Raw genomic sequence first — 23,206 nt, forward strand, 5'->3', positions numbered from 1 at the left:
ATTTTTTCTTTTTGCATATCTATTTGGCCAATATGGGAGAAAGGCAATGTTGACGCCGATCCAGCTAATGTAAAGCTGAAGTGGAGAAGACGGTGGGTTCCCTCTTTCTTGTTTTTTTTTCATTTGTTAGATGAATATTCCCTTCCCATAACACGCGCAGCACGTTTGTCTCGAACTCAGCTCGACATCATCATGGCCACCAGCCCCCCAAAACGGAGTGGATTTTCACTCGCGCTTGTTTTCCATCTTCATTCTTCTGTGCTTCTCTCTCTCTCTCTATCTCTTTCTCCTCGGTTTTCCATCTTTCCATCGTTACGGAGGATTTTCTTCCCACTGTTTTTTCCCGACTGCTCGGCGCACAACAATTCACTCTTCATTTCATTCGGAAAATGAGACAGTGAAGCAATTTTTCCGCGATTAATTTCACTTTTTTTTTGTTTGCTACGTTGCCGCCCATCCATCCAGCTTCTTGTCTTCCACGTCGTTTGTCGATTTGCTTTCCACGCTCAATTGCCAACCGTTTTTTCCCTGTCTTCCTTTTGTTATCCGGAGCACACATTGGGAAAAAGGTGGAGAACGTTTCCAACATACATTCAGCCACAACACACGGAGCCCCCGCACTCCCTCACACACACACGCTGCGTTTCTTCTCCTCCCTGTGTTATCTTTCAACCGTGTGTGAGCGCGCGCGGGAAGAAGGTTTTTCACTGCACTGTCGACGACGTCGTTCTTGCTTCCTCTTCACTGCACACGTTTCACATTTTCCAAAGTCCGTCACCACAGCAACGCGGGAGCTCCCTTCGGTAAGTGTACATGTGTGCGTGTGTGCTATGTGCAAACACAAGACGATAAAAATGTACACTTTTCCAACGCGTTTTTTAATACTTTCAACATTTCCTTCGGCTTCACAGACACACCACACCGCCACTACAAGCGTAAAACGTAAAACACTTGGCACTGCCTGGTTAAAGCCATAAAGGGAAGGTTTATTTTTTCGCTTCTCTTCCTTTTTGTGAGTTTTAATTGAACTTCATCATAACAAGAAGCCAGAGGAGCGGTGTGTCTGTGTGTGTGGAGTTGGTTGGGATTTTATTTCCCTGTTTGTTTCACTTTCGAGACGCTTGTTTTCTAGATTCATTTATTAGCTTCATCGTTTGGAAAGCATTGCTCAAACTTCACACACAAACTGAAAACAAACACACACGCGCCCCGGCGAACCACAAACGATCGGTGGTTGCACTTTCTCATGTTCACATTTGCCGACCTTCTTTCTTTCGCATAACCAACTTCTGCGTTGGCAGATCGCACGCGCGTCTTGAAGCACCCCCTAACCCTAGTTTAGCTTATAGCGCCGACAGCAGCTCGCATTTTCGACTCCTACCGGTAGACGGCATTGCAGAATGGCACTAAAAACACAAAAACGGGGAACTTTTCACTTGATCTTGAAAAACACAGTAAGCAATTTGAATGTCAGCATTCAAATTCGCTTCGATCAGCACTTTGGTGAGTGTGTGCGCGCGCTCGCGCGTTCTTCGTTCTAACTGACAAAAACAAATGCCCTCTTCTCGCGTGTCCGCTTTATGCTGTATGTTCACGCATCTTTTCTACTCTACCCACACATACACGCACACAGACTCGCGTATAGATGTTCTTAAATGAAAAAAAATGTTATGTTGCACCACCACAACCACAAGCGTTGTCAATGGAGAACGCGCGGCTAGCATCGTCTACCACTACCAAACGACAGCCGCGCATCAAGCTTACGCACACGCACCAATACGCGTACAACGCAGTGAGCTGTGAAGTATGCGTGTACGGGTACGGCGCGAGACGAACGGTGCTGTGTTTGAAAACAAGCCGCACCATAACGGTCAGAAACAGCTGCAGCTGTTCAGCGACCCTGTTCCCTTGTTGCACCCCCTTTTGCACCCTTCACAAGGGGTGTGCGAGCGTGTGTGCGTGTGTGTGTTCTGTGTTGATTTTATCCAGCCACATGGTGGATTTGCTTGAGCGGCTGGAGGGAGGCGAATATTTTCTTGCCCTTGTATTCCAACAGGATTTTCAGTGGTTCTCAACGAATAAGAATAGTAAGGGAATTTCTAATAGAATTTTAAATCTAGGTCCATCCGATTGGAGTCCTTAAAGAGAGCACAATATTATAAACTGTTATTTGTCAATTTTATACAATAAAATATAATTTCGAAATTGTTCATATTTGTAATAAAAAAATGTATTACTTGTTATTGAATTGTCTGATATTTGGGGCTCAAACAAACCGTACCATGTCGACGTTATCGATCCATAGAACTCTGACACAGCTTGTGTCTTAATCGCCTTTAAAGTTTCGCTAGTTACCTTCGAAGCCGGTAATAGATCTCCTCGAACATGATCCTTAAAATTTCCTAATATTTCTGCAAACATCTAATAAATAGCTTGCACTTACTCGTTCCGCTAAAGACATCATTATTGTTGACCTTTGAAAAGAGAAATGAATCATATTGTCTGCCCTTGCACACACAGACTCACACACATACATAACACACCAACAATCAGAGCAAGAAGCACGGGTGCAGTTAAAAACAAACAACAATTTATAAAACAACTCTCGCCCAAAGTTACACCACCTGCGCTCAGCAGAAATCTCGTTAACAAATCGTCCTTTTTTCCCTCGACATTTTCCAATACTCCGAGCCCTCCTTCCTCCCCTTCCCCTTGTGTATAGGACCAATCTGGACGCTGTAACCTTTCTTCCTGCCATCAGGGGGGTTGTATCATAATTTCGGAGCGTACTTTTTATTTGCCCATTTTCAGGTGCCAACTCCCAACAGGATACCCTGCTCTCGCTCTCTCTCTCCCCTTCAAAAGCGCAAAAACGTCGTTAGCCCCGAGGAGCTTGCCAAAAGCATCCGATATTTATGGTGGGGTGAAGGTGGGAAGGTTGCTGGTGGCGTGCAGCAGCAGCAGTAGCAAACTTTCAAAGCTTTCGAGCAAGGGGATTTTTGATTCGATTTTCCAACCACATCCCATCCCACGCACTGCCTTCTTTCTCGCTTCCCCATCATTGCCATTTTCTCGAGGCAGTCTAATAATCGACAGCAGCGTGCCAACAACAAACGAAAAAAACCCCAGGTGAAACAGGTGCAGTTCCTCGGAAATGAATGTGCAAATTTTCACATTGTGTACTCTCCTGTGTCTCTCACCCGGTAAGCCTATTTTCCTTTTGGTGCTTTTGCGCGTGTGTGCGTGCTGGTGGATGGTAGGTGGTGATGAGATACAACGTTAACAATAACTCTTCCCTCTGCTTTGCTTCCTTCCGCCTGCAAAGGGGGGAAGAAACAAACGGGCAGGTGCGTTTTGGTGAAGCTTTCCTCCAACATCATCCGGAACGTGTGTGTGTGTGTGGTTGGTGTGTAAAATCTTACCGAAGAAGAAAAACGATCGCCGTATTTTACACATTCTCTCGGGCCTTTCGGGTTGCTTGCACACGGACGGATTTTGAGCACTTCGGGAGTCCTTTACCGTACCTGGGGTCGCGCACGTGTTCTACTGCTGGCCCGTACCAGCAGCTGCCATATTTCGTTAGTAAGTAGCTGTAGCTAGCTTAAATGCCATACGTCTTTAAAAACTGCCGTAACAAGCACAATCAAGGCACAGCGAGAGTGGTTTGGGAGAGGGTGGTGGTTTGGGTTCCTTTTTGCTAACCGGTGAAGCTCTAACAAACTGTGTACTATTTATAGCTACTTGCGACCTGTTTTTCGCGTTCTACTGTACTGCACCCTCCAGCCAGCCAAGCCATGAACCGCACATGTCTGCTGCTTGTGTAATGTATTTTTAACAAACGACAGAAGTACTGTAATGGCGACGCTTTTTAAGCCTAATCTACAAAGTTAAAGCTTTATGTTTGCAGCTCACTGGGTTGTGAGTGTGTAGGAGTGAGCTTACGCACCCGTACAAATCCAATTGGAAATATTTTCGGAACAACCTTCGGAACCTTTTTTTGCTCATTTGCAATCCAATCACACACACTTGCATTCGTTTGGAATAGAGAGTAAAGCTGTGCTATTTCTAAAAATCATTTTCCAAAAAAAACAACAATCCGATACATTTAAAAACATATCTGCATCCCCTGTAGCAAACGCACCGTGTATCCTCCTGATGCGGGTTTGATGCGCTAGATGCACGAGCAAAACACCGTTTTGTTTATTTGGGGGAGTTGCACATATGCACACACACGTGTTGCACTTAACGTACTCACCTCCCCGCCGCTCTGAGTGTTTTGAAGTGCAGCAGGGTGGTGACGTAGGGGGAAGACGTGATGTTGTTGTTGTGCCATCTATCTCGTCGACTTCAAAACATTCCGTGTCTTACACACCCACTCACACCAATCCGCGCCTTCCAACCAAAAACGGAGCAAGACACATGCAATCTCAGCTCAGTTGGTTATCGATTTTCCATCTTCCAAGAGAAGCATCCTTCTTGCTGGAGGTCCACGGGGATGCATCTACATGTTGTTTACACTCTCAGCAGGGTTTTAGTGCAAACCATGTCCCACCACCACCACTAGTCTCTCCTTTTGGATCGCTGCGCTTGTTTGGTGAGTTTTCACTTCCATCTTCCGAATTCAATTACAGATTCCGCGGAGGGAAAACTGTGCCCGCGTCCGTGTGCTAGGGAAGGATTTATTAGCAAAGGCATGTGTGTGAAGTGGAAATTTCGTTGCCTTCTGAAGCTTTCCCAATCAAACAGTCTGGAGCAGTGATGGGTAAAGTTGGCAAAAATTCGGAGACATCTTCGATCCAACTTCTAAAATGTCGGAACCGACTCGCGGAAGGTAGGTCCACCCAGCATTATCCAGAGTCGTTCGAAGTAGTCAGGAATCGCCTGGAGTGAGCCTCAAAACAAAAGCCTGTATACGAAAGGCGTAAAATGAAAGACAAAAAACACAACGAAATGAAATGCCTGATCACAAGCATATTGCACTGGATAACTCTGAACGACTCCGGACAACTCCGGACGACTCTGGACGACTATGACTCCGGATAACTCTGGACGACGCCAGACGACTCCAGACGACTCTCATCGACTCCAGACGACTCCGAACGCGACTCCGAACGACTGCGGACTACTGCTACCGACTCGAGATGATTCCGACTCCGGACGACTCCGAACGACTGCGATCCGCACGACTCCGGATGACTCCGGACGTCTCCTGGCGACACTGGACGACTCCTGACTGCGATCAGACGACTCCAACCGGAACTAGTGGTTCCCATTTTGCCGGAATCGGAATCGGACTATCAATAATTGGATTAGAGTCGTGGGTACGCTCCAGAGAGCTCATCACTAGCCTGGAGGCAACGCCATTCTGCAAAGGGGAATCTCGTGTGCGTTCCATCCAGCTCGCTTGGAAGCAGTTTCTGTGACTTCCGCTTCGTTTCTTCCGTTGAGCATACCCATCCCAGCCAACATCCGGGAGATATTAATTAATTTACAAATTCAGAATATTTCATACAGATTGCATTCCGGGTAAACAGCTACCGGTGCTTTAAATGGAGCACAGTAAATATGATATACATTCTGCAATTAGGATGCAGCATGAACAATTCTTCCTTTTTCATCCCAAAAAACAATCTTTAATCGATGTATTGAAAATGCATGAACAAGCGGTATTAAGTATCCGCTGATGATACATAATAAAACAGAGTATCTCTACAGAAGCAACCCATTCAAAGCGATAAGCGATCGTAGAAAATGTAATCATTCCACTCAATAAACATTACCGTTGGTTTTTTTTTAGCGAATATCACCCTTTTCGAAAGGGGAATGCTTACGGAAAGCGCAAAACGGATGAGGTTTTTTTGGGTGTGTGGAAGATTTACATAAAATTGCTCGAATGGGAGCAACAAACATAATAAACCGCATCTTTGTTTTATGTTTTCCTTCCAACTGCCATCCATCCAACGATGATTTTTGGCTCTCAGTACATTTGGTTGCCGGAAACGAAGGAAAACAAAGTGCAGAACTGTAATAGCCTTTTGGCCGGTAGAGTTGCAGTCGATAAAGACGGACCCAGGAACACATTAGCAACCTTCAATGGAGGTTTTGACTGTTCCTTTCCAACGTTGGAATGTGAAATAATGAATTCCGAGTACCAATTTCGTGCTTTAATTTTTAGCCAAACAGTATCGAAATGGGAATTTTAAACACACCTGCAAAACTGTGATAGAATTGAAAGCCTTAAAGCTCATAAAGCTCATGTAAAATGACACTGTTTCGTTCGTTCCCATCGGATCATCCAACTGTGTGTCGCTGGCACGGTTTTCCACGTGCCAAAGTTCGACTGGGGGGAAAACAACACTTCAACTGCTCGACAAGACACTACTACACCACCGGACACGGGTGCTCCGGAGGATCGATAGCATGTAATCGATTCCTCTTTTCTAATTGAGATGCGGTTCTCCATCACCACCCCCCCAGTGGACCGTCGGAATGGAGGTACAAGCGCGGGGAATGTATTGTCAAAGCGATAGCTTCGCGCAACCATCGACAAGGCTCTCACCCACCACGGTAACCGGATCTACTGTGTAGGAAAAGGGAAGTGAGCTTGGTGCTTGGTACGTGTGTCCACCAACGTGGAACTGTGGATGGGTTTCACTGTCACTGTCGCCGTACCATACAGCCCGGCCCGAACGCTCAAACACCAAGGATGACAAAAGGGCAGAAACAACCGGACCGCGCCCACACGAACAGTTCTCGTTGCTTCCTGGTCCCGGTTCGTAGGTGGTTACCAATTGATGGCATATAAATTGAATAATTATTGACATTAATAAGTAATGCCCGGATGGGTCTCCCATTGTCCAGCGGTGTGTATCGGGCGAAGCTGAATAGCTGCGATGCCTCAACATGCCAAAGGCAATTCCGCACACCACACAGAGAGAGGGGACAAGAAATTGGATTCTATCCGGCAGATGGCATATAGTTTCATCTGAAAGCTTCCCGCAGCTTACCAACTTGCTATTATCTCTTTTTGTCAATTACACACACACGCAATCAGTACGCGAGCCAATGTTTGCACAGGTTCACACACTCACAATTCGAATACTGCATGTTTAATGGGTAGTTGCGGGGTGAGTGAGAAATTCAAACAAAACTATTCGACACGCTTCGAGCAGTTAGCAGCACAAGCAATACGCTACGCTGGATTAGTGAACGGATTGCACTTGATTAGTGCCGAAAGACAAACACTTTCGGTAATTGGCGCATTCGCAGCATTGTGCACACGCGAGTAGTGCTGTAATGCCCATTTCCATCGGAATTAAGTCAACCACGTTGTCAAGAGGCGAGCAGCGAATCAATTAATGCGAGCTACATCATTCACCACACGCTTGGCTCCTTCGGTTGGCTCTAATCTAACGAAATCTTATTACCGTCATGCCAAACAAAAGCGTGCTCCGCGCAACCGCAGCATACATTCGCGGCAAGTGTGTGCTTTTCATTGCGACCACTTTGGGTCATATTTTATGCAAAACGTTGACTCTAAGACCGCAATACGTTCGGAACATAATTTCGCGCACGTGCAGAGAGTTTGGAGTATAAATTGTTTTAAATTGGAAAGGAAAGTTCAACCTCTTATCTCGTTTTTGCATACACCCAGATATGAGTGTGCAATTTAAGGATGATAAATAACCTTCAAACGCGAAAAAGTGTATCCCCAGCCAGCAGCCAGCAAAGGGCACACTTTAAGCTCCAAACAAAAATGCTTGCTCGCTTCGAACGATGTTTTTGTTGTACGACTTAATCATATAATGTCGTCAAACACCGCCCAAGACACGAACGACTGCATAAATATGATATTTTAGACGGGCAACCTGCTCTTTCGTCTCAACAAGTTGGTAAGAATATAGTCACCGTGCCCATGCCTGTTCATCGATCATCGATCGATGTAGATACACACACAACAACACACACACACACTAACAAAACCAAGAGAACCGAACAGCAGTGTGCTAAAAACTTACTAGACGTAAGGGTCATTTATCATAATTCTTCTTCTCACCCCACCCACCGTACACAGTGCACCATATCAAGCAGTGTGGAAATGTAAAATAAACTTGCTCGTTTGGTATCGCTTACAACTTTGCACCGGCAGGCACCACACCACAGGCCGGAAGCTCCCGATCAAATTGGAAGCTCATTTTTGCACTTTTCGAGCAGCACAGCACCGGTTGAAATGTATGGCTGGGGGGCAGTGGGAGGGAAAGGCATGCAGCACCCTATCCACTGTTTGCAATTAGCAAAAAGTGTTAAATGGACCAGCCACCAAAAGCATCACACACCGGCCCGCTCGTGGGTGGTGTCGTATTGCTTTCCTCCATTTTGAGCTGGAAAGTGTGTTAAGGGTCACGCGCGTCCAAGTAGCGCCATTTCAGAGCTTCACCGGAAATACACATTTCATCACCCACACGCGGACCGGGGAAGGAGAACGCTTTCAACACATTACACCATCACATCGTGACGCTGGTCTTTCGCCACTCGTAGCGGAGGAGAGTGCAAAAAAACTCCTAATTAACTAATTAACGCACAGGGTTTAAACACACACACCACAAAGAGCAATCGATTCGCAATATTATTATAATAGGCACTTTGGCGCAGGCCAGGAACACACTTGAACGGTGTAATGCGGAAACTACTTTGTTGAAGGATGCCCTCATCACAGCACAGGCCACACACGTCACTGTTGTGCCAACAGTGTGGAGAGGGCTCATACTCTGCTGTAGTAGGCTTGCGGCGATGTGAACTTGGATGTGTGCTGGGTGTTCCCTATTACCATTTCGGATGCGGTTTAGGGATGCGAACCCGCGCTGTGTTGCAGTCGAGAATGAGCCGCGAACGATAACTGTGCGATCGGCATAACTTTACAACCCGCCAGAGCCACTTACCGCCATTGTTTGGCGGGGGATGTTCTAGTGCCCCATCGTGCCTTCTTACTTCCGATAATGACGCACACCCTTAGCACCTCCCTTACTTGCCTCCATCTAATCAACGTGGGAGCATCACTAGTGAGGACGTTTCGAGAGGTCCAGCCACTGCCAACTATCTGGAGTGCCGGAGGAAGGGGACCGATTAGTGCGGTTCGCTTCATTAGACGCACGCTCGCGTTCCTCCGCTCCGTTCTGAAGGGGGGGGGGAGGGCTTCTTTTCCCACCAACCATCCCAACCCCCCAATAGACACACTTTGATTGATTGCATTGTACACACGTGGTGCACTGGGGCAGAGAGCTGGACTGGATGTGGGCTGGAAGTGGGAGAATGTGCATACAATTTCTGCCCACACAACTGCCCAACTTTTCGTGATAGCCGCCAGGTACGATGGGAGGTGGGAAGTCGTGCAACCCATTAGAACTGGGTGGCCAAACACACTCTCTTTCGCTCGCGCGCGCCCCGAGGCAGTGCTGTTGCTTGCGCTGTAGCGCGTCAGCACGTGGTGCTGGTTGCTTGAAAATTGCACCAGTACGAGCAATTTGCGGCCTCGTGAAAATTGTTGATTCATTTTCATCACACACCATTTTTCGGTGCGCCATCTACCACCAATTCTGTGCCGTGGGGGAAACGCGTTCAGTTTTGCTTTCGTTACCACTAGGCGGCATTAACATTATCGACAGCTCAATGCAAGCTGATGGAAAGCCAAATAAAAAAAACCTCGAACAGACAGACACAAACAGTAAATAGGAGTGTCGATTTGCGAATTGTGAGGCACGTCCAACGGACTACTGGGAGAGAGAGAGAGCTAGGATGTGCGTTATCGGTTTACGGCATTTTTACCACACGCGGTGCGGGAGTATTATTTGGGGAAAATTTATCGGCATTTCTCTAGCTTTTTGGGAAAATTTACAACCGCCAATACCCGCCGCACAGACGACGACTTTGTTACGCGGCATGTGATCGGCGTGAAAAATGGAAAGTCGCAACGATAGCACATTTCTATTGCGAAAGCTTCGGGTAAGCACGGGCAAGAGATCGATGGCATCGAAAGCGAAATATCGCGATTTCACTGAAGCACGAGGAATCCCCGGACAGCTTTCCAGGATTAGTTGTTTTTTTTCATCGACTTTCGGCAATAAGTTGGTTTAATGCGTTTTTTGAGGTTGTAATGTGTTAACACTAAATTGATATGTGCAAGTTGCTGGATTTTTTCATTACAGTACGATTATTGTAGCACAGATTTTGTTAAGCAGAGATCATCGGGCGTATTTATTTCACTCGTAATTCGCGAAAGAAGCCTCCCGAAGCGTTCAAAACGGCTTCGTTACCCACAATTGCTCTGCGTATTGCATACTTTACGGAGTACCATTACTCCTGAATGTATGCAAATCAAGCAATCGCAATTTGTTTTCGCTTTTAAGAGCGAAATTACTTTTTTTTCTCTAAAATTCAATTAATTTTGTTATGACCTGGTCGTTGAAAGATGTTTCATTTTTTTATTATTTATTTTTATGTTGTGCAAGTAAAATCCTTTTGCAATTATTCAATATTTTGCCTTGTGTTGCTTCCCTTTTCCGTCCAACTAATTTAATCACACTAATTGTGAACCCACTTTTCATGAGCATGAGCTTTCGAGTCTAATTATTTGTTTCACGCTTTTCTCGTTCCTCCCCTGCTTTTCCGCTCCCTTTCCGTGCACCTCGTACCGAGAGAGCTGCACCGCCACAGGGAACTCGAGTGATTGTTCATGCAGCACGAGCGCATCTCAAAAGTTGCATCCGGCGTTGGCGTTCTCCAGCACCGGACCCAGACCCAGACCCCCGGAATGGTCGGAAATAAACTTTGCTCTCTAATTAAGGCACAATCGATCCGTTCCTTCCGACGAACGAGGGACACACACACACAGTTTGTGCCTGGAGTTCGCCAGTGTTCTATGTGTGTGTGTGTGCGGGCTCAAGTCAAACTTTGCCATGTTCGATTGTTTATGTCAAGCAAACTACAGAGCCAAACCGCAAGCCTGCGGAAGGAGTTTTGACTGGTTTTGTACGGGGGAAATTCCCTCGCATGACAAAAGTTACATCCCAGGTCACACAGCAGCAGATTGGGAATGGAGAGTTAGGATAGCGATAGCCAATGGACACCGAGCGGCAAACTGAGAGCAAGTGTTTATCGTTAAGAAGCGCACTTTATTGACCACTAATGCTGCGGCAAAGGATAGCCCCGAACGTGGCGCTGCGTGTTTGCGTCAAGCGAAAAGGATATGCGCGTGGGCTCTGTTGGTCGGTGTTTTCATGTCGCCACTGCTGACCGTCGTCGTCCCAATGGCTATGGCATAAATTGGCACTGATGATAGTGTGCAGTAAAGTCGGCAACTTATCGGCTCGTGAGACAAACCGATTTTAACAAGCTGAATTTATGAAGGTTTCGCTCCGTTGAAGGCATGTTTATTGGAGCTGCATCAGATAATTGCTACGCTTCACACCATGCTACAATGGACTAAATGATTGATCGAAATGCGGACACAAATCACATCGATTAATTTAAACACGATGATGAATACTAATAACCTGATGCACATCTCGCTCAGTAGATGCGCATCGTACGCAGCATTCAAAACAAAATTCAGATCAATCATTTCATTAAAACGCCATCATTCACCGAGAACGGCAGGCCAGACTAGAGCATACAATCGTTGCACCATTAATTAAGAGAACCATAACGCACTGAAGGAGAGGGTAAAACGGGGCTGCCTAATCATCTGTTAAGCAATGCACTAGACTCCACAGAGACTCCACTACTACTGAGAAGGCGCATTTCATCGTACTATCGCTGCTGCACGGAAGCAACAGGGCTTTCCGGCCGTTCGTGCAACACCGCTCACCGTACAAACGAATTTCAAAGTCAAACCAAAGACCAAAACCATACTAGCGCACCCAGCCAGATTCGTTCAATTGAGTCCAATAAAAGTCCAGATTCATAAAATCCCCATCAATCACCGGGTAGGAGAATTTTCATCGTTTTTTCACCAACATGCCCCGTACTCTATGATGGTCCGCGATGGTGGTCGTCGTCGTTTGCAGCTTCCAGACGCTTCAGACGGCTGAAACGCAAGACCACAGCGCTCTACCAGTAGCAATAGCAAAAGCTATGCATACACCCCGGGGTCATAAATCAACATTTACCGGTCTTTGTGCAATCTCGCGCCCAGAGACCGACCGAGCGCGGGCGCGCTTCGTGCGACTTTTCTATGCTGGGGCTTCTCTCAGGACTCGGGGTCCAAAGTAATCGAAATCGAAACATGAAACTGTATCAATCACGGAGACGATACGACTCTTCTCGCCTCTGTCCAAGGTTTTGTTTTCGGTACGTAATCAACTTTCGGCCAATCCAAACCATCCACAACGCCGCTCCCACCACTCTCCTGCGCTTATTAGTTGCTCCCAAAGGGATGCCCTTCCCAGCTTAGGGCTGTAAAAAAGTGTAATGGAAAATCAACCTTGCTAAAAAGCCTCACGGGTTCTTCCCCTTCCCTTTCTCATCGTATCTGGCAGTTGACCTCGCTTGGACCAGACTTCCCAGAGTCTGTGAATTTCTGTGAAAAGTAACAAATATTCTCGTTATCTGGTTCCATCAATTTTTCCATTTTTTCTTACCTCTCTTTCTCTCTCTCTCTCTCTCTCTCTCTCTCTCTCTCTCTCTCTCTCTCTCTCTCTCTCTCTCTCTCTCTCTCTGATGACGCACTGGAGGCTAGGACCAAACACAGACAACGTAGCAAAGCAAATAGAAAACCTTCCCTACAACTCCCTTCTATTGAAGCGTCTCATCCTCGGAGGCAAATAAAAGGATACCTCCGGCAAGTGGAACTGGTCTCGAAAGTGCAGGCCGAAGGTCTCGCTAACGTCTCCGAACGGGCGCGCGAGCACAAGCGCACACACACACTCGTTTATTGTCTGTATGGTGGTTCTCGCCCGTCGTGTGTCCGGTCCAGGCCGTCCTCGCTCATCATTCTTAATTCAATCTAATTTAGAAACCAAAGAAAAGGAAAGCGAACATGGCAGCAACTCTTCTCCTACCCAGGGGCCCGCATCTCCGGCTACTAGATCCTTCGCTCGCACCGGACCAGAGTTTTGCCGGAACCAGTGCCGGAAGCAGTAAATTTTATAATTGCGTTATGGAATTCACAGCGTGAACCCGATGATCTTCAGCAACACGCTGGTGACTGGTACCAAAGGACAGCTACCACCACCACCACCACCATCTTCCGCCTTTCTCGTGCCATTTAATGGCAGAGAGCGGGCTAGAGTGTAGCTAAATTGTTTCAATTGGCAATTGGCCAGCAAGCAGTCGCGCGAGTAAGAACCTCGATCGGCGTGTGTTGCGTGAGTGGGACGGACGAGCTGCTCCTGCACACTTGAATCCAATTATTCTTCGCAGCATCTTGGCACGGCCACGGGGAGAGCCGTTTGCCTGTCCGAAATGGTAGGAAGAAACACGATGTTAATTATGATCGCAAGTTATGGTATTGCGTTGCTGCTTGTGTGCGTATATTTTGCATGTTGGCGTAGCCTTTTTGCCTTTTTCGATGTGTCGTTATAGCATCGCAATACAAAAACATCAGAGCTGGATGGATGGATGGCTGTGGGTGGGCATTATCTTCGATACAGCTTAGATAACAACAATAATTAGCGTGAAATAATGTTCAGCACCATTATTATTACACAGAGTGGATATTTACGGAAAGCTTGCAATGGCGTTGCTACAAAAGTGGATAACATTGTTGTTGAGAGGTTATGGATAACTTAATGGAGCGCCTAACCCAATCACATAATATCAGTTTCGTCTCGTAATACCTGCTCATGTACCACGCATTATGATACCGAACGGGCATCGGTCCAGACGAGATTTGAACCTATCATTAACTATCGTATCGCCACGTATCGCGCCTCTTAGCCACAGGCTCTATTTCGTAGTTCTACTTTGGATAGGTTAAAACTCAAATAAAAAGAATAACAATAAACCAACACAACCACGCACGTTCCTCCGGCAAATCGTATCAGTGAGCTTTAAATCAACAACCGAGGATATGTTTTCTCATGCATTTTGGATAAAAACGATTTAAATTCAACCCACTCTAATGTGAAGTCAATGAGTGGCTTCATTACTTGGAGCTATTTTCCTATAGTGTTATTCTATTCCACGTACATACGCTCTCTTTAGGTTTCATCATACGGCAGCAGCAGCAGCAGCAGCAGCAGCTCCAGCATATCTGGATAATTCGTAAAATAATTCGTAAACTTCCCCACCTAACCAACATTAGCGTATCCATTAGCTTACGCGGCGAAGTGTTATGAGTTTTCGGGGTAGAGATAGAGGCACACCGAAAGGAAAGGGGAACCTCCTTCCTCTATCACGAAATATGACACCATCACTGGGACTGGGAGGTGTGAGCCAAAAGGGAACAGCAGATCAAATCCCATAATGCTCGACGCTTGCGACTTGCGCGTCGCGTCACCACCGGCCAGACCAGACCGTGCCAGAGCATGGGCCTGTGTTGGCGCGAAAGGGGGCGGAAGCTGTAGGTAATTTCATGCGCTTATCGCACGTCTACGACTACACGTTGGCCAAAGCATCGACTTCCGCATGATGGAGAGACGGAAACTGAGTCCGATACCGATACCGACACCGATGCTCGTGTGAGCGCTGTGAGGGCATTACTAAGGGGGGCCGAGGCGTACAGCACGTGCTGTGCGTTTGCATGCGCCTTTCGACCGACCATTCGTCGACGCTAATATGCTCGCAGCAGTGCTGCACAGACTCATACACAATGCCAGCAGCTGGCGAAACTGACCATCTAATCAAGATGATGGTGGATAGAGAGGCAAACGACCGGGCACTGTGGAAACCGGTGGGTGGCGGTAAAAAAAGCGGCGATTGATGGAAAAACGATTTATGTAACACAAAACAATGAACCTTTTGAGTGTGAAATGAAATTATATTAATTCAATTATCTCGCTATTTTTGTCAGTGTGCAGTGTCAGTTAATTGCCCTAATACCACGCGCAAACCATTGCTTTTGTAGTGTTCCAACGCACTTCCTGTACTGCGCAACCATGGGTGTTCAAATGCGAATTACCTTACCGTTGATTATTCACAACCTTTTCTGCCTGGTGTCCCTTCTACCTTAACCCGGTCCCGGGTTCGGCGAAAATCATGACGAAACGACCGGGGCGCGTTGTTCTTGCGCGTCGCGCCGATAAATGCGTACTCCACGTGTACGCGCTGGCGCTACGGTAGCGTCCGATCGCGTGAGGGCTGCTGTCACAACGTGTGCGCCCCGCCAATGTCGTAATATACGCAGCAGCAGCAGCGTCGGACCATCTCCGTGCGGTATTACACACACTTCCTTTTCTTTCCCTTTTTTCTCTCTCTCTCCCGTTTCCCTTTTTTCCTTTGATGGTGCTAACAAGAAGGAAGTGACGATTTGCGTAACAAAAAAGAATACACCGTTTCTTGCACTCTTCCGCTCTGGCCGTGATTCGGAAGGTGTTGCGGAAGGTTTTACGATCCGTGTGTGCGTTGAGAACACCGGAAGTTGAGAACAAACCCCAAAAAAAAAGAGAAAAAAAAAAAAAACACACACACACACCTTAAAAAGGGTTGCACAAACGGGCATAAAAAGGTCATAGCACAAAGTGATCAAAAGCAGTACGTACGGCAACTCGGTGTACCGAAAGCTGAAGGCCAAGTTGGAAATAGGAAACCTTTTGCGAATATAAGGCTCGAAGCTCGAACTGAGCAACCGGAAGGGATGTGCGCCTTGTACCCCGCCCGGGTGTCTTTGCCTGGCTGGTCTAGACGCGAAAGGGAGGAAATGATTAGCACAATTTTCTCGCCACCTTCCTGTCCATTCTGACGGGACGCGTTTTTGGGTGGGTGATTTGGACGGAAGATGTACACGAAGATGGGACCTTGGGCTAGATTGCTCCATTCCCCGGCAGAATGGTTTGTTAATGCATTCGTGGAAAACTGTCAACCATCTCTGCTTTCGCGCGCCAAGTCCTTCAATTAAACGATTAATTTTCATCCAAGAATGAAACCGATAACAAAGCCTGTTCCGCATCGTCCACTACTACACCAAAGGGACATCAAATCGCATGTTATTGGAGCGGGGCAAAAGCTGGTGATAATAGTTATTATCGGTTGCAGCCCTCTGCCTCTGCATTAGCTCGCATATTGTGTTTGTTCAATACGCTCTGCCAATACACCACACACACACTTCCTGTCCGACCAGGCTCCTCTGGCTTTTGTTGCCAATTTGATGTAGCTGCATGCAGCGCGCGTTGACTGACAGGCTGGGCACGGACATTTGTTATGATTGTCGTTGTGTGCCTGGATTATTATCGGCCCGATCGGTCGTGAAATGGCCGTGAGAGAGTCACTCAACGGTGAATGATTATCCAATTTGCAAGTGAGTAGACTAATCCGGGTAATCAATCGAAACGGGCTTAGTAATGCTAATTTGGAAAGCAGTGAGCAGAGCGGGAACAGTTGCATAGGTGTAGTGCTATGCTAAATTTACCCTAGAATACATTTTTTTAAAGTGCGACAAACAAAGGACGATAAAATATAAATAAAATCCCTCAACAGCATTAAATGAACCTAACTTAGCCAGCAATAATTAGCAAACATTGTACATCCAAATGAGTTTCTGTACACCCATAACGGGAACGGCTATTGGAGTGAAAAAAAAAAAATAAAAAAAACGAAAATAAAATAATAATTACCTTCCAGCAAAAGCAGTTTATTGCAGTTTCAGCGTGGTTTTTGTTCGGACCGGCAGCTGGTTTTAAATATGTTTTGCCAGTTTCTTTTAAAAAAATCCGCTTCAGTCAGCTTCCGTTCAGCTCGGCACTCGATGTGTGGCTTGTTGAACCAGGTTCCGGTGCGGTTATTCGCCTTTATTTTCACGCACACACTTTGCTTTAGCGGCGGATCTAACGCCGTTCATTGAACCATATTTCACGATGCACGCAAAAATCGATTCCAACGGTTCTCTCAATTTGATCACGTCACCTTGGCACGTCAAGCACCTCTGTTCCGTTGGAACGAAAACGGGAAAGATTTGCATTCACCAAAGCACGAAAAACCGCAAAATTTTCGAGTGCACAAACCCGTGCAATATTGCCCACCTCGCGGGTTTTGCAGGTTAGTTATGCACGGGGAAGCACGATGAATGTGCGGAAACACCTTGCAACGATGCACCAGGGCCAAAAAGCCAGCCAAACGTGACGACACTTGCAAATAAATCGCTGCACCTTTCCTCTACACTTGCAGGCCGCTTTCAACGCAATTTGTACTAATTTGCACAAATGTTGTTTTCTTCACAGGAATTTAAACGGCGCATTGTGCTGGCAAAAAGATGGAGATCGGTCGTGATTTGGCCCACTTTTGCGATCCTCAAAGACACACGCGAACACACGCTCTTGCCCGATCGATCCTTGCGAGAAGATCCGATCGAAAGGGCATTTGGAGGGGAGCAAGAGCACCCTTTCGGTACACACAAACACACACACACACACACACACACACACACTCACGTGTAAGCAACACGCGTACTGGGGCGCCCCAAGCACACACAAAGAGCCCACACAAGCGAGAAACCCCACCACACACGGGGACGCTGGATTCACGGGCAACTTTCACTTTGAAGATTTATACGGCGGTGAACACGAAAAAGGAGAAACACACATCAAAAACACACGCACACACTGGCTGTAAAGCTGTTCTCGATCGCAAAAAACAACCCCCGAAAGAATGGTTTCACAGGTTGTCACCCCCTCGCACAGGTTGCATGATTTCGTTGCTACCTCTGTGGTTGCTAGGGGCAGCATCGGAGTTGCTGAGTTGTTTTGCCCTTTTTCCTCTGGGGGATGGTTAGCAGAGCTTTGCAGAAGCTGGAAGCTTTTGCTCGTAACCGATCCGCGCGCAAAACGTTGCCCAGATAGCAGAATAGCACACAATTACACGTTCACGATCACACTGCTGGCGAGAAGCACACAAATACCGTCGCCGTCGTGATTACACAGAAGTTACAAGAGGTGAGACTGGCGACTGGCGCTTACCCCTGCTGCGGTACGGTCGGGTTTGAGCATTGCGCGTCTGCAGCTACCTCTTCAGGCATGAAAACAAACGATCACCCTCCAAACCAAAAAAAAACCAGTTGAGCTTAAGGTGAGCGTACACGACTGCGCATGCGTTTCTATTGTGCTTTTATAATATTTTCTTTTTAATTTATTATTTGGGTGTCTTTTGGTTCATTAAATAAATCTCATGAGGGTGTTTTTTCACACTCAACTCATAATAAATTGCTTAGTTTTTAAGGCATTCATTTTAGCCATGATCGTGTATAGACACCTGTATAATCGCTTTCGTGCTTTGCCGCTACTCAACCTGCTAATGTAAACGGTCAGATCTGTGAAAATTTGTACCAGCACCGCAAGCAAATTAAGGCTAAAGTACGAGCGAACGGTATAAACGAAAAGGCGAACTGTCAAATTCGTACAGGGTGTTTCAAAGGCATACGATCGTTCAAATAACCGTTTGAAAGGTTTGAATTTGAAATTCAATTAATTATTTATTAATTATGGTTGCTATTATTTAAGAATACACTGAAAACTCATGTCTCAACAAAGTATAGATTTTTTTATGTCAATCAATGAGCTCATTCTATATGTTTGAGAATCAAAATATGGCAAGAACTAGCACTGAGACCAAATTCCAGACCACAGCAAATGATTATACATCTTCAACAGTAAACTGATACAAATTCTAACAACCACCGGTACCCTCGTAACACTCGAAAGAAGGCTACCCATTCCATTTTACCATCGTCAGCTTCACCCCAACCCACCCCGCAGGCTTTGCTAATAGCTCCATCAAAGTAATTAAACCTCATCCCAGTCTTGCTGTAGCAGCACCTCGATTGTTACAGCACTTTCGTTTAGATCAAACAGGACTCCCACCGAGCCAAACAATCCATTTCACAGTACGAGAAGTCTCATGGCACTCGGGCGTAATGATGCGATTAATGAGTGCTGTTTCTAAACCATCACGAACATCCCTGGACGCTCAAGTTGGTTCTCCTACCTCGGCTTCGGTCGACCTTTTCAGCATGAAGCACGTACCCGACTGGGGGAATAGCTTCTTCAGCATTCCTCAATAGTGCAATATGCAAATCCAATCCTCCCACTATCATCCTGGGCAGGACGGCAGTGCTCTCCTGGAGTAGTGTACAATTTCATTTGCTGTTCAAATGTGTCCATCGTTAGTGCAAAACGCTTTGTACTCTCCGAACCATGGCTGATGGTGCTCCTGCTAATCGCAAATGGTGCCTAGCCATGTGATGACCAATTAAAATCGCTTTGCAAACACATCCATCGGATAAATTAGACACAACACTCTTAATGAGTGGCGGGGGTTGCAGGCGGGTGCATGCGGTAAGCGGGCACGATGCAAACCGACCACTTTATTGGTGGGGAAACCTATCACTGGTGGTCACCAAAAAGGGCGATAGGGTTCCATTTGTCGCTCACGGTCACGTACAAACCGCCAATCAATGTTGGGTGGTCGAATTTAAGCCTCGGTTACGATTGATTGCATTTCGTTCACGGCGGGACACATCGCCGCATCGCTGGACCACACAAAACGTGTCACCCCATGCGGCCGTGTTGTTGTGGACGCAACACCCCTAGAAACACAAAATCTAATAACGGATGAGCCGTTCAATCGGCACGTTTAAAATATTTCTTCCCTGGTCACGAACGGACCTGTGCAGGCAGGGCGGCATCACCCGCATCGGCCGCAAAGCGAAATTCGATGTTTTCAACAAGCTGACCGGGAGCCGGGACCCGAGGGAGCGGGCACGGTTTTTGTGGGGTTTTATGTACGTTCCCGTCAACCGCTCAGCAACTGGATCGATTGCATGCCTCGGCCTCGGAACGAGCGGACTTTCGGCCCGCTGAATGAATATATTCCTTCCCCCATATACATTGGACTCTGGAACGCTGGGTACGTACCGGAAATGCCACGCTGCTGCTTCGACCGCCGGTTGGACGATGGGCTGAGCATGCTTTCCCGCCGGTTCGACCCGAGGAAGATGTTCAGGTTGGAGGGTATCTGGGTGGAGACGGAGTTCCGCGCACTGCCCGGTACGCTCGGTGGGAATTCGCTCCAGACGGCGTCCACCATCGAATCGATACTGGACGACCGCGGTATTGGCTTGTTGGTTTTGTCCCGCCTGTGCAAAACAAAAAAAAAGGCAAGGCAAGTAAACGACGTTAAGGCTGTCCGAACTCTCCCCGTTTGTGCTGGCTTACCGTTCCCACGACAGACGACGCGCGCTATCATCGTTGACCGTGTGCTGCAGGCAGTTAGTGCTGGTTTTCGTTGTCTGGTTGATGATCCGGGCGAGCCGATAGATGGCACTGTTCGTGCTATTGCTAATCATCTGGGCCGACCCCCCGCTTCCGCTGCCCCCGCTACCGGTGACGGAAACATCGCTGCCCCGCTTGCCGCCCTGGCCCGGACCGCAGCCACCGGCGGCCAGCGTGCTGGCCAGGCTGTTGCCAAACAGAGGCGTGGTGCTACCGCCACTGTTGGCGGCATTGTTAAAATTGACAAAGTTGAACGACGATATGCCGAACGATTTTGACGTCGGTATGGCCGGATACATCCCGGGGGAGGTGATACTGTAACGGAACAGAATTTAAATGGCAACAATGAGCGAGGGGAAGATAATGAATGCAACACAAAAAAGGTACTCTGCTTATCCACTCATTACGCCTGGCACTATGCAATCCACTCGACATAAGCAGCAAAGCTCAAGTGAGGTGAAGCATATGTGCATTATGAACACATCTTGTTAGGAGCGCAAGAGTTTGGGTGATTGTATCTACATCTATTTTGTAGCTCATTTCCGGTTGTCTTCGGTTGTCCTGCTTTTGACGGGGGTCACCTTTATCGGCAACATCGGGGAAGGCGTACCTGATAACAACCGAACCATCTCCGCTCGAGCGCTTCTCGTCGAACTCGTAGATGTGCGGTTCGGCCGGTCCGACTACGGAGCTTCCGGCCGCGAAGATACTGCTACCGCCGGACGACTTGCGCCGATAGTCGAACGTATTGTCGTCGGCCGTCAACAGGATCTTCGGGCTACTGCTTATCGGGGTTGTGCTGGTCGCAAGCTTCGACTCGTACAGGAAATTGTCTAGAAAGGGGAGAGAAAAAAAGCGAAAAACAAAGAAACTATCAAGCACTGGCCCGATGGGCAAGATTGCTAGTGCTCCACCCAGGGATGTACTTACTGGACGATGCCTTGAAGCAGATCGGGTTGTCCGGTGGCTGCACCTTGCTGAATGCACCTGCACCGGGGAAGTTGAACAGGGGTAAGGTGAGGGAACGGGATAGCCGCGCCTTCTTTTCGGCCGTCCGACCGCCGGAAATTGGACGTGCTCCTCCGAGGGGTTCACCGACATTTTGAAGGGTCCTGCAAGTGAAGTTGGATGACAGGCACTAGTTAGTTGGTTCTTACAATGCACACGCTGACATGCTTGTATAGGTGTGTGTTTGGAATGCTTTAAGCGGGATATACAACTAGAGCTAATCGTCTTTATTAATTATCGCTATTAACTTTAACGCTCTCCATTAATCGAAGCAGCCATAGCAGCATTGCCCAACAACCGGACACAAACGTTGCCAATCCTTCCGTTGCTAGGCTTTCGCTCTTTTACGAGCACATCAAAGCAAGCTTTAATTATCGATCACGTACATGTCAGGGACTGCATTGCCTTGCGGTGACAGCGGCCCGTCCAGCGTACAAATCGTGACCAGTGCGGGCATGTCGATTGCCCGGCACCTTCAACATCATCATTCTGCCATCCATCGTCCAGCTCTCCTTATGTTCGGGCGGGGCATCGCACCATAAGCTGCAAGCGTATGCCCGACACGGATCATTGTTTTAGCCTCCAATTAGCCATAACTTCAACGGGATACCTCACACACTACCTCGGTATGGTCCTGCCACAAGCTGGAGCAATCTCCCCCTGCCGGCACAGCCTCTGTCAGTGATTAGCTAAAGTGCTAATTAATTTCATCCAGCAAACTGCCACTGCGACCGTCTAAGACTACTAGTCGGCGTGTAGTCGACCGCATCGGCCCACCCCGTTTTTGGGGCCGCAGGCTCGATGGCATCCACTGGAGCACTGGTAACGAAACATGGGCCAATTAATCGCTACAGATTAGAGACCACGAGCGATAAATTGAAACTTTATCGATTACAACTTTCTACTCCACACTCGAAGGAAGGGGGCCGTATCGGGTGGTTGGAGCGTCGCCGAAACAAACCATCAACAGCATGGCGCGAACATGGCGTGTTAGGCGTGATGTATTTTTTCATGTTATCATCTCCTAGCAGCGCTATTCAAAGGTACTGTACGTGTGGTGGTGGTGGTACGCCAAGCAAGAAAACTCCGCAAAAATGGATATTACATCATAATAATCATTATCCTCCTCACTGATAGTGCGGGTGGAATGATGATGATGATGATGGACGATAAATAGATTTTCCCGACCATTGAACCCAGAATTGGTCACGCACCTATGCACCATTTTCGACGCGACATCCTGGAAAATGATGGAAATCGGAAAGCGTGTGTGCTAGTGATGGGTAACCGGAATCGCACCCACGGCTCGGAATCGCTTCCGAGCATTGCTACTCCGGCTCCGATTCCGAAAAATTCAAATCGTCGATTCCGCCCGGAGCCGTCGGAGCCGCCCGGAGCCGTTCGGAGCCGTCGGAGCCGTCCGGAGCCGTCCGGAGCCGTCGGAGCCGTCCGGAGCCGTCGGAGTCGTCCGGAGCCGTCGGAGCCGTCCGGAGCCGTCCGGAGCCGCTAGTCGGCAGCTGGAGCCGTCGGAGCCGTCGGAGCCGTCCGGAGCCGTCGGGGCCGTTGGAGCCGTTGGAGCCGTTGGAGCTGTCCGGAATCGTTGGAGCCGTTGGAGCCGTCCGGAGCCGTCGGAGCCGTTGGAGCCGTCGGAGCCGCTAGTCGGAAGCTGGAGCCGGTCGGAGCCGTCGTAGCAGTTGGAGCCGACGGAGCCGGTTGGAGCCGTCCGGAGCCGACGGAGCCGTCCGGAGCCGGTCGGAACCGTCGTAGTCGTTGGAGCCGACGGA

General features: G+C 47.9%; 1 protein-coding gene across 6 annotated transcripts in view; it reads right to left on the reverse strand.

Annotated features, from left to right (window-relative positions):
- Positions 1 to 23,206, reverse strand: part of LOC120898713 — a 97,197-nt gene that overhangs the window by 38,854 nt on the left and 35,137 nt on the right. For 4 of the 6 annotated variants that reach the window (XM_040304921.1, XM_040304923.1, XM_040304922.1 and 1 more), the window contains exons 3-6: positions 21,345 to 21,526; positions 21,025 to 21,247; positions 20,358 to 20,729; positions 20,058 to 20,278 (exon numbers count right to left, since the gene is read on the reverse strand). In XM_040304921.1, the coding sequence (XP_040160855.1) occupies positions 20,058 to 20,278; positions 20,358 to 20,729; positions 21,025 to 21,247; positions 21,345 to 21,526 (998 nt within the window). Of the gene's footprint in view, positions 1 to 1,381; positions 1,513 to 3,422; positions 3,637 to 20,057; positions 20,279 to 20,357; positions 20,730 to 21,024; positions 21,248 to 21,344; positions 21,527 to 23,206 lie in introns of those variants that run through there. The other 2 variants (XM_040304925.1, XM_040304920.1) reach the window with 2 other exon arrangements.

Source organism: Anopheles arabiensis, chromosome 2 (assembly GCF_016920715.1).
Source record: "Anopheles arabiensis isolate DONGOLA chromosome 2, AaraD3, whole genome shotgun sequence".
In the NCBI taxonomy this organism is placed as follows: domain Eukaryota; kingdom Metazoa; phylum Arthropoda; class Insecta; order Diptera; family Culicidae; genus Anopheles; species Anopheles arabiensis.